This window comes from Portunus trituberculatus, chromosome 43 (assembly GCF_017591435.1).
Source record: "Portunus trituberculatus isolate SZX2019 chromosome 43, ASM1759143v1, whole genome shotgun sequence".
Taxonomy (NCBI): Eukaryota; Metazoa; Arthropoda; class Malacostraca; order Decapoda; family Portunidae; genus Portunus; species Portunus trituberculatus.
In genome coordinates, this window is record NC_059297.1 from 3,096,671 (window position 1) to 3,109,525 (window position 12,855).

Here is a 12,855-nt window from a genome sequence, read left to right on the forward strand (position 1 = left end):
GTGCTGTTTTCCTAGAGACTAGTGTTGCAGACTTCTTATAAAAACTCACTGATCACACTTTTCAACTTCCTCTTATTCATTTCTACTGTGAGCCAACACAATATTCACTTTCAATTATGACCAATAGGTACAAATCAATTGCTATGTTAGGGTTAGCAGATTATTTCAGAAGTTAACTTAAAGAGAGATGTAAGAATCAAAGATGATCCAGTATTGTCAGATTTCACCTACAAAACTACAGTAGAGGTCTTTATAACAATATGCCAGGACCAGTGGAATAATAATGATATTGCATTCATAATGGAGATACATTCATAAGCACTACTTTAGTTATTATGCAATAAAACAATATACACACATAAAACACATCCATAGTTGCTCTTTACTTACAACTACCATAAAATTTTCAATAAAACAATAAGTTTTCAACTTGAGTATTTAAAATGGTGTTAAATATTCAGTCAATAGCAAAATTTTCATTAAACTGGATATAAAATAACAAACAACAAACAAATAACACATTCACCAATTGGGTCATGAACAACTAGAATAAATTGCCAGAACATATTGTGTTGCTGCCTTTGAAAAAAAAAGAAAGAAAACCATATACAATATATAAAAAAAGAGGATAGGCAACATGATCTCATAAAAGAACCTTCAGCACTAATAATATGTCTGAATGGTGGGTCTAAAATGTGGTGGGCAGTGAGTGAACAATATGCCCTGAAATCTTGAAATAACCAGTACATTTATCACTGAAGTATTCAAGTGGCAACAGCTCCATATGCCACCAAAGTAACAAAAGGTGCACATAAGCAATTCCAAATTCTATACTTACAATTCCCATCAAGCTTGGAGTGTTGGTGAAGAGGATTAAATTTGCCCACAATATCTGGGTGGTTGAGTTTCTTTCCAAAGCGCAACTCATGAATTACATGAGCAAAGTCAATCTCGTCCGGCTGTCGGTCTGCTGAGTGTGTTGACACATGGAAGTTCCCTATAAGGAAAACCAGTGTTTCTTTATACTTGATGCTAAATGTCCTGATGATAAAAACTGATTCATTTGAATCTTTAATCTTGCTTAATATAATATGATGATCTTGGACTCTCCTCAGAACATGCATGTCAATGAACAGTGTTTATGAGCAGCTGGCTGTGACATGGGACCAAGTTCCAACCACTGTGAAATTGAGTAAAACCATATCTTATTTTATAATGTCTCCTACTTCATACAAATAACATTAATGTGATCATATCTCTATTGTGTGTTAAGCTAACATCCATTATTTCTAGGTTGTAGGGGGAAACTGTAGAATAGAATATATTTCTCTCCATTTCACTATGGTTGGTATTTGTCACCTTTCATAGCCAGCTATTCATGTCAAGTCAAAACACATACAAGTAATCAACATGTACTTAAGAAACATGTAAGAGCTACATAGCATAAATCTATAAATATAATGCAGGAAGATTTATTTATGTACTGTACAGTACATGGAAAAAGCAAAGAAAACATGTTTTACATAAACAGAAGTGAAGGACTTGACTTACCATTAAGCTCGCTACCAAATACTGACCTGGTACCTTGTTTATGAAGAAATTTGCTTCAAACATGCACCCTTTGTCACCAATGGGATTTTTGTTTGTGTTTTCCACAAACCCAACTTCATGGCGGCCAAGATCATCCTGAATATCCAAACCAATATCTGCAATGAGAGTTCATAACACACTCATCCTTTCACCAAACTCGACACATTTCTTGGCCCAGCACGCTTAGTGTCATCAACTCTGGTTTAGGAATTTTGTCATTTAAGGATATATGACCAATGTTTCTGTCCAGTGACTGACAGATCTATTTGTAAGATAACACTTTACTTACTTCAGTAAACTATGGTAATCTTCATAGAAACAAAGGTGTTAGTAAAATTGCAAATTAATCTGCCATACATTTCAAAACACAAAGCTAATCAACAAATGAATGCAATGCCAAGAGACAATATCACCACATATGCATGTTCTCAGGAGGGAAAATTACAGGGCAAAAGCCACCTACATTGAAAATATGTATGCAAGTAGAGTTCTTTGATTTTTACTACATAGCTCTGAATATTAATTTTTACTAAGCATTGCAGAGATTCAATGCAAATATGATGAAAGGCATAGAAGGAAGCTCATTTATATATTCATAACTAGTCCCTCATGTTGCTTAAATACAATTCCTTCTAATCTATATCATCTTCATGTCTTTGTATTCATGTAAATCCAAACCACACATATCCATAAGAATATAAAAAATGCTGTAAGAAGCCAATGGCATACATGCATGCATGGATAAGAATGATTACATTCTTATCCATAAAGGAAACTATTCCTTCAAATTATTTGACACTCATAACAAATAATCTTGGAGAAAAAAGAAAGGCAAATTCAGTATCAAAGTAAACACATGATAACAGTATGTTTTACTAATACTTAATTAAATAACTTTCAGGCATTCTTTAAGATGAAAGCAATATTATTATAATGGCACCTTTGTACACAACAATGCAACAAGAACCAAAATTGAAGCACCTCTTGAAGAAACACTACAAGCACTAAACAGTGAGCACCCACACACTAAGCACTCAATACGTCCGTCAATCTTCACCGCTGATGGATACTCACAATCACACTTCAGACGAGGCAACTCTACTTTAATGTACACTGGAATTCTCTCTGTTGTCTCTCCAGGGTTATCAACATGCAATTCTTGGACACTGAAACAAAAGTAATTACTCTAAGTTACCCAGCACATTCTTGTTGCAATTCATGGCTTACTCATCACACAAGCTCTGAAAGAGGAGCTTTCATGTTTCAAAGGTATTATTTCTAAGTTCCAGCAGACCGGCCTGTGATACTTTAAGAGTTACATATAAAAGTGAAAGAATATTCAATTGGCTTAAAGATGCTTGAACTTTGGTTGGTAGTGACCAGTTTTCTTGTATAGCATCAATAAAATACAATCCACATCAATGTATTTAAACAGTAAAAAATTTGATTGCTTGTCTGAGAAACTATTCATAATACACAAATCACCCATGTTTTCCACACACCATTCTGATTAACATCACAAACAGTGTGGAAGCACTGGAACACAATAGGTAAGATTTCTAATGAATCAATTAATCTATTTATGACCACAGGTATAATACTTAACACTAAAAGAAAAAATGTTATAATATGGATAAGACTTTGGGTTGCCTTCATAAGGTAATACATATTTGTATCTAACAGTAATAAACTATTTATCATTACATGAATCTATGCAATTCAGGAGTGTTAAAGCTTGGTCAAAACACTTAATTGAAGGTTAGCAAAGCTAGCAACATGAGAAACTTGTGACACATGAAATGGAGACACTCACAGCTCACCAGACAAGAAATGAAAGAACTCCAAGAACAGCAGCAACAGGATGAAGGCAACACATAAAATGCTGATCACTGCACCGGTCACTGTGGGCTGTGTTAGGTCTTTGGGGACTTTCCGGTAGATGTCAAACCTGGCAGAAAAAAAAATGCCCCATCTTTATGAAGTAAAAACCAGTACTGTAAAATCCATGCATGCTATTTTCTATATAAATGTGATAAAGGGTTACTAATATTCTCAAGACTAGAGCAACCTTATTGGCTTTCACAAACTGCACTGAGGTATATCCAGAGGTGAGACCTCGCCAGTTCACACTGGTGCATAAGAACCTATTCTTGGATGTCAATTCACCCTGAGAACAATTGTTTGCATGGTCTGCTTTTAGAGACTGTAGTAGTGAGAGAATATGTTGTTTAGTGAGACCTGGAGAGAGAGAGAGAGAGAGAGAGAGAGAGAGAGAGAGAGAGAGAGAGAGAGAGAGAGAGAGAGAGAGAGAGAGAGAGAGAGAGAGAGAGAGAGAGAGAGAGAGAGAGAGAGAGAGAGAGAGAGAGAGAGAGTTTGTCCTTAAAACTTTTGAATCCCACCACTGAATACATCATCACATTACATTCCACCACATCACACCTGTCACACTCTCATCACCTGAGAATGTGAAACTCATTTCTATATCATTAAAAAATACAAACTGCAAACAATCTGAGCAATAACACCTGTAATATATATATATATATATATATATATATATATATATATATATATATATATATATATATATATATATATATATATATATATATATATAAATCAAGAGTTGATAGCAGAAATTGTAGATACTAAAAATGCAGGCAAATCACATGGAAGTCTTCATATCTCCTGCTTTATTTTCCATTTTCCAACGTTTCGCCTCAGACAAAAGGCATCCTTAAGGCCTAAAATAGTTAACATATTAAGTATAAAGTCTAAAAAGACTAGTCTAGAAAGACATTGTTTGGACATTAAGCTAAAATACAACCTAAAAAAAGCAAAGAAATTAATAAAATTGCAATGAGTTAAAATACAAAGTAAAAACAAAAAAAAAAAAGAATAGAGATCACAACACAAAAGACACAAAGACAAAAACGTACATGAGAGACAAACCTTGAAGTGTGCTATACGTAGTACAGGAAGGAACTGGCTAGCGGGGTGGTATCAAGATGAGAGGAAAGGTAGTGAGTAGTGAGGAGAGGTGAAGCAAAAGTTCGAGGTTTCTATTGAAGAGTGCGAAGCCTAGTTGAAGACAGCTAATTATTGAGTTCAGGTTGTAAGTATTTAATATAAAGTGCTTCAAGAAGTTTGATATCAGTATTAGATTGGCATCTATGGATAATTTTGATGTAATTAGTACCAAAGGGGTGATCACTATCATGTGAATGTGCTCTAATTGTAGAAAAAGAAGGGTTAGATAGAGTTTTATTGGTTCTAACAAAAAAAACCTTTGTGCTCTGCTATTCTGTGTGTTAGGTTTCTACAAATCTCACCTTATGTATCATACTTTACAGCACGAACAACAAAATTCATATATGACATTAGAGGTGAGGGTTAATGTGCAGAACAGGTCCCCCTTACCAATCTCTTCAAAGTAGTCATTATGAAGAAGTTATAATAGTATACTTGTGATGTATAAAGATTTCGGAAGGCGGTCGACCTTACGTAGGTCATACTGCTTTCTTGAAAATCACCCATCTCCGCTAGAATCTAAGTCCCTAACAGATCCATTCACTGTGGTACACAGGTGAAACTGAGCCTCGCAACACCTCAGTCACGTACCTCTGCCTTGACAGGAACAAGTTCCTATTACATGTGAATTGACATGTCATCAACGTATGTGTTATGAGACAAAAATGTAAATAATGCACCACCTTTCTCTTTGATGATAACTTATCTTCGTCTTTTTCCTCAATTCACACTTTCTATCATGTACTTCTATTAATTTTCAAACATGAACGCTTTTCACTGGTTTGTGAGCGCAGATATCAGGGCAGGTATCAATCTGCGATGAAGGATGAGGGTATGACGTGTAGAGGTGCACTGCCCAGTCCTTACCCTGCACCTGCCATGACACGCTGTGAAGACTGTGATCTCAGCTTGCTGGAGTTTGCTGTCAAGTACAGCGGAAAGGTTGCGAATTTGATTACTGGGAAATCATCGCTCCTGCGATGCAAGTCACTGCACAATCAAGAAGAGGACCAGTCAGGACCTTCATTCTTTCGTTAAGGTATTGTGAGGAGGGGTATTGGTAGAGGTAGGGCATATTGTGGGGAGCTATAAGAGAACTGGTGTGGGGGGAGGAAAGCTGCCCCAAAGCAGGGATATATTAGGTTAGGTTTATGTTAGGGTTAGGTTAGTGTTGTAGCGGGGTGCCCCCCAGTTTTTTTTTTTTGTTTTTTTCGGATCGCCAGGATAGTTTAGGGGGTCCAGGGGGCACAGACTCCCATCTAGCAGGTTATTAGGTTAGATTAGGATAATTTCAGCAAAAAATATTCATAAAGTTTTACATCTTCCAATTTTTTCCTTAAAAACGGCTGCTTTTGTGAAGTTTTGTCCTTAGATTTCTTTTGGATCGCCATATATCGTCTCTTTTGGCTCCCCACACCCAAAAACCCACGACTCCCCACAGGCCCCAAGCTTGTTGGTGCTGGGGGGAGGGGGGTGGGGAAAGGGAGAGGGGACTTCTTATGCATTTTTACCGAGGTGAGATTTGTAGGAACACGATCTATAAATTTGAAAAAAGAGCCAATAGCATGACTATTAGTAAAAATAAAGAAAAATTTAGTGTCAGGATAATATGATTTTAAGGAGCTGTTAAGGGTTTTCCTTATTGAATAACTGAGGTGACTGTAAAACGGTAACGAAATGTATTTTCTTGTTTTCTCTGGGGCTGTAGAAGATTCAGGAGGGTTAGTGAATTTATTGTCAAGGAATTTTGAAATAGTAGAGTTAATAATACTACGGGGAAAGCCATTATTTAAAAAGAAGGTAGTAAGGAACTTAATCTACTTGTCAAACAATATATATGTATATATATATATATATATATATATATATATATATATATATATATATATATATATATATATATATACATAAAGCATAAATTAGTAAAATTACACACAATATATGAGCAATAAATAATAATATTAAAAATAATAAATCACACATATTGGGGCAGTAATACCTGCAATACATATACACATATATATATGTATACACACTTGATTACTATATCACCACTGCTATGTCATGCCTTGGTATAGGCAACTGACAAACTGATCTGTAGGCAGAGTAATATGACTGAAAAGTTTTGCTTTGATCAAGACTCTGACAAAAACACTAGACCAGCACCTCACTGATCAAGCCAAGGCAGTCAGCATTGTCCAAGTGAAATTTGGTTGGCGTAGAGTCTAGAGGAAAATCTCTTTCAAAGGTCATGGATGATGCCCCTTTGGAATCTTTATTGCTGGCCACCAGTACCAGGGCCTACTTTGAAGCATCATGGTGACACTGAAAAACTTATCTGATGGTGGGATAAATGGGCCATGAGAGGCTTTTGGTAAGGAATGAAGCTCTGTCAGGAAACTAAAAAAACACTGATCAATCTACCTAAGGTGATGACCGAGGAAAGAGTAGACTTAGGAAAGCTTCAATTGTCCTACAACTACACCTCCAAAACACACGTGAGAATATATATGCTATATCACAAGCGGCAGTGCATTAAAAGAAAAAAAAAAAAAATCTCGAGAAACATGGTTCAAATATAATGTCCATATTTTTTTTTAAGGAGACCACATGTTTCACGCATATTTGGTGTAGCCATTTAATAACCTCAAGTCCCCAAGTTCACATCGGACGAGAGAAGAAAATGAGAAGTGATCGTTTTAAGTACACTACAATGTTGCCATGTATAGAAATAAAGAGAGCTACATCTAGATATCAAGCTCAGCCCTACCGGCTTTCCTTATCTATGGGGATACTGCTTGAAGTCAAACACTTTGAGATGCATTGGCATGTTTATATCTTGAAAGTGCGTAATCCTAAATGCTTGGCTATCGTCCAGGTTACCTTCGCACGTCCAAGCTGAAGAGTCCCATGGTGAAGTGGCGGCTGTCAGTGAACGTCGGGTCAGCTGGTGTATGTTTACTGCCACGACCACACGCGGGAAGGCGCCTCTACCTTCACCGCCACCTGTCTGCCTCATATCATCCTACCACACAATATAAGCGTTTTCACTTACAACGTTCATGCACAGAGTATAAAAGAATACACAATATCTTATTTTAACAATGTGTTCATCAGACTGAAAAGTTTATTAGATGTTTAAATGAGACTTTAATGATTCATAACAGTCTTCTAAGATGTCTTGTATGTGATGACGGGAGGATATGCGGCCCGCTAGAGCTCATTCCCCACTCAGCAGTTTCCACGTTTGCTAAATTCATGGTGCTTCTATTGATATATATATTTTTTTGTTTAAACTATAGTGGCAATGTGGGGTCTCATCCTGATAAATGTATCCTGAAGTTGACAAGTTACAAGAGGCTTATGGCTGAGCTGTAGGCTATACACACGACAGGAAAATCTTACGAGGTATTTTCTCCCTAACTATAGCAAATTGGCAAGTTTGTCTCTTATCTTAATGCGCAAGAGGTAAAGAAAAATGAATTAGTCACGCAAAGTATAATAGTTATATGCATTCCAGTATACTCGCAAAGTGTTTTGTTTTCCAATGTCACCCATTGAATAACGAGAATAGTTCATCCTTTAATGGAGTGCCTACCCGTATGTAGAGTAACCTACAGGTGACGGATAAACTGGAATTGGAAGAGTGATGGTGCCTAGGGATGTGCCACGGATTCCTGTGTATTCCTTGGGATGTACCGATGTAACGGTATCGGTATCGGCAGTATAGGCATATTTAAGAATTATCCGTATCGGCATCGGTATCGGTTTATTTTCTGCCGATACTATCAATATTTTGAAATAATTTACTACGTGGTGTATCTCACTCTGCAAGTTGTTTTGTTAAGCGGAATTTGGATGTTTTATTGCGATAAAAATAGATTGATGATAATGCCAAATTATTTAGTATAAAATAGCGTATTGAGTCCATAGTATGTAGTGATAAAATTATTTTTTTGCTAATGAGTCATCATTGCTATCATACGTGTACGAGACAGCCGGTCGGTAGTGGACTCTGGGCGACTGGGCCCTGCTACATCCTTCACCTCAGTTTAGAGAGAGACATGGCCGCCCACATCTTGCTCACTCGCATAATAAAACTTAATTGTGCATGTATCTGTGCTTATGCGTATTTTTTGTATTTCTTTGTGTGTGTGTGTGTGTGTGTGTGTGTGTGTGTGTGTGTGTGTAATTCACCACGGTCGTTTGCTGGTCTGAGCCTGGTCACCGAGCCAGTCTTCCCCATTACGGAGCGAGCTAAGATCTCATAGACCGATCTTCAGGTAGGACCGAGACCACAACACACTCCACACACCGGGAGAATACTGGTTAACTCTTGTATTAAAGGGTGGACAGAATAGGGATGGGAGGAAGAAGAAAGCCTTGTGCAGCGAGCCCGCAAAAGGGGAGGCATGCAATTAGCAAGATCAGTAGAACAGTTAACATGAAAATAGCGATAAAAGACAGAAAGAGATGCAACATTTCGGCGGTGAGAAAGAGGCTGAAGACAGTCAGTCAGAGGAGGGGAGTTGATAAGACGAGAAACCTTTTGATTCCACCCCATCTAATAAAGCTTCATGAATGAAAACCCCCCCAAACATGCGAAGAGTACTCCATACAAGGCCCTTGTACAGAGTTTGCAGTTGGAGGAACGAGAAAAAACTGGTGGAGACGCTGCAGAACGCCTAACTTCATAGAAGCTATTTTAGCAAGAGATGAGATGTGAAGTTTTCAGTTAAGATTATGAGTAAAGGACAGATCGAGGATATTTATTGTGGAAGAGGGAGACAGTTGAGTGTCATTGAAGAAGAGGGGATAGTTGTCTGGAAAGTTGTGTCGAGTTGATAGATGGAGGAATTGAGTTTTTGAGGCATTGAAAACTACTAAGTTTTCTCTGCCCCAATCAGAAATCTAAGAGAGGTCAAAAGTCAGGTGTTCTGTGGCGTCCCTGCGTGATCTGTTGACTTCCTGAAGGGTTGATCGTCTCTGAAAGGACGTAGAAAGATGAAGAATGATATCATCAGCATAGGAGTAGATAGGATAAGAAGTTTGGTTAAGAATGCCATTAATGAATAATTGAAAAAGAGTGCGTGATAGGACAGAATCCTTATGGACACCACTGTTAATAGATTAAGGAGAAGAACAGTAGCCGTCTACCACCACTGCAATAGAACAGTTGGAAAGGAAACTTGAGATAAAGTTGCAGAGAGAAGGATAGAAACCGTAGGGGGGCAGTTTTAAAATCAAAGTTTTGTGCCAGACTCTATCTAAAGCTTTTGATATGTCTAACGAGACAGCAAAAGTTTCACCGAAATCTCTTAAAGTAGATGATCAAGACTCAGTAAGGAACGCCACATGATCACCAGTAAAGCGATCTTGACGGAAGACATACTGGCGATCAGATAAAAGACTGTGAAATGACAGATGTTTCAGAATCTTCCGGTTGAGGATAGATTCAAAAACTTTAGATAAGGAAGAGATTAAAGCTATAGGACGGTAGTTTGAGGGATTAGAATGGTCACACTTTTTAGGAACAGGCTGAATATAGGCAAACTTCCACCAAGAAGGAAAGGTAGAAGTCGACAGGCATAGTTGAAAGAGTTTGGCCAGGCAAGGACGCACAGTTTTTGAGAACAATAGGAGGGACCCCATCTGGTCTATAAGCCTTCCGAGGGTTTAGACCAGCGATGGCATAAAACAACATTACGAAGAATTTTAATTGAAGACATGAAATAGTCAAAGGGAGGAGGAGAGGGAGGGACAAGCCCAGAATCATCCAAGGTGGAGTTTTTAGCAAAGGTTTGAGAGAAGAGTTCAGTTTTAGAGAGAGAAGAGGTGGCAGTGGTGCCATCAGGATGAAATAAAGGAAGAAAAGATGAAGAAGTAGTTATTGGAGATGTTTTTGGCCAGATGCCAGAAATCACGAAGGGAGTTAGAATTTGAAAGATATTGACATTTTCTATTTATGAAAGAGTGTTTGTCAAGTTGAAGAACAGACTTAACAATGCGCGAGATGCTAGGCGAGACAATAGCGACTTGACAATTCCTTCTGCAGCAATGGAAGACAGTACTATGGTTTCTTGACGTGGAGGAGAAGGAGGAGGAGGAGGAGGAGGAGGAGGAGGAGGAGGAGGAGGAAGATGAGTGATTAATGTTATCTTTAACCTTGAATATTAAGAAGAAAAAGAATTGGGTATACGAAGCTGATATGAAACGACTCGAATATGGTGAGTATCATTATCTTATTCAAGAGCTAGAAATGGATAAGGAAAAATTTCGACAGTATTTTAGACTGTCTCCAGCTCAATTTTCTGAAGTTCTATCATTCATTGAACAAAATATTAAGAAGGCACCGGCCACCAACTACAGGAAATCCATGAGTTCACGGTGAAGGACAGTATTAAGGCCGTTTCACACCGAGAGAGTTGAGGGGTCAGGTCAGTGCGGTCAGAAAAGGTGCGCTCGAGAAAGGTGTGGGCCTCGACCAGAGTACAAAGGCGGGACCGCTAAGCAGTGTTGCCACTCACAAATTGTAAAAATTTCCAAGGTGGTGCAAAAAAAAAAAAAAAAAAAAATCAAAGAAACGCCAAGATTTTTTACATGGTTACTAGCTAGAATGTTTGAATGAAATTAAGTTATACACTAATGAAAAAATCATGTAGTGACTACAACATACTAGTTGATTGCAACGGTTTATCGAAGGAAGACATACACCTCTGGCATTGGGTCTTCCTCCAATTCATCATTGCCTTTACCTTGATGTAGTTACTATGTCTCTCTTCATTTTTTTTCTTGCTCCTTGTGTCTTTTATAACAGTGTCGTGATTTGACTTCCCTGATTAATGAAGTGGAAGGCTTCCGCTACACCCCTCCTCACCTGAGCCACTCATTAGAGTGAAGGGGAACTTATATTATCCGGGAGCAACACGAGTTCTCAAGCGCTGAGGGTGCAAAGCATACTGAGTGGAGAACAGTCGATTCTCGAACGGCGTCCGAGTGACGCTATGTACAGGTCATGTACATCTCGTGTCCATTGCTGACGCGTAAAACGTTTCTTCTTTTTTTTTTTTTTTTCAATATCCTGTTGATTTCACAATAAGGAAAAATATCTCAGCAAAATAAGTTACCTGAGTCCATAACGATTAACATTTTTTTTCTTTTTTACAGGACAAGTTAGGTGCTACGACTTTCCGAAGACTATGAAAATAATTTCATATAACTTACACTATCCTGAAAATACCAAGATTCAATTTTTTTCTATTTCATATCTAAGCAAAAGCCAAGATCTTGCGAAAAATTCCAGGGAGTGGCACACTGGTCCTAAGGGCGCATGAGTCATCGAAGCTATGGCAGGAAAAAAATCGCCTTCCCGGCGATCTCGGAATCAGTGCAAGTGGTGTGGCGGGTAGTATTAGTATTAGTAGTATTAGTAGCATTAGTAGTAGCAGCAATGATAATAATCTGCTGTCAAATCGATACTTGGACCATGATGATTCGCCACGAAGGAAGTATGAAAGCAGCGCTGCCGGACGTATCACAATCAAGGCAAATTAAATATTTTGGCCATTTATGCCATAAACAATAATACCTAATATGTTTTTTGATAGATGCTAAGCTTTAATGGGCGGGAAATGTGACCATGTGACGACTGAGTGTCCGTGTATGTGTAATGCTGTACGCACTACGCGATGTGTTCATTTCAGTCATGAAACTACAGCGACATTGCATGGCAGCCAGGTTACCGATGCAAATATTAACGTCGTATCCGGTCACAATGGACTCTACAGTCTGTTCTATTTAGAAGGAAGTATCCCGCAACCTATATTAAATCTGCTGACAATCCGTGATGTCCAATCATAAAACAAATGGTGCATATAAATATCCATCTAGGTGCCGTCTCAGACAGCGATGACGACATGGGTGAGTACAGACTTTTTCAACCTGAGGCTCAATATAACGTATCTTACGAAATATGCTATCGGTTGCAAACTCTGGAAGAATTTCAGGAAAATACCATAATCTGAGACATCTATTAGCCGATTTTCATTGGTGACGCAATAATGGACAGTATATAGTACTGTTTGTGGTGGAAAATGCAAATTTTTCATGGGAAATGCAAATTGTACAGTACAACACTACTACGAGTGAAATTATATTCCTATTTGTATTATAACTGTAGTATATTGTGTGCAGTTCAATGAAATAAAATACTTTCCCCTCGAAACAAAAATATGA

At 37.9% G+C, this 12,855-nt stretch overlaps 1 protein-coding gene across 2 annotated transcripts in view; it reads right to left on the minus strand.

Moving 5' to 3' along the window:
* LOC123517922 (endoplasmic reticulum-Golgi intermediate compartment protein 1-like) overlaps window positions 1–7,654 on the minus strand; it is a 10,056-nt gene extending 2,402 nt beyond the window's left edge. The window contains exons 1-6 of one of the 2 annotated variants that reach the window (XM_045278386.1): window positions 7,504–7,654; window positions 5,488–5,542; window positions 3,404–3,538; window positions 2,665–2,756; window positions 1,578–1,706; window positions 839–997 (exon numbers count right to left, since the gene is read on the minus strand). In XM_045278386.1, the coding sequence (XP_045134321.1) occupies window positions 839–997; window positions 1,578–1,706; window positions 2,665–2,756; window positions 3,404–3,538; window positions 5,488–5,542; window positions 7,504–7,639 (706 nt within the window). In that variant the 5' untranslated portion in view covers window positions 7,640–7,654. The remainder of the gene's footprint in view (window positions 1–838; window positions 998–1,577; window positions 1,707–2,664; window positions 2,757–3,403; window positions 3,539–5,487; window positions 5,543–7,503) is intronic. The other variant, XM_045278387.1, reaches the window with a different exon arrangement.
* Window positions 7,655–12,855: the final 5,201 nt, after the last annotated feature.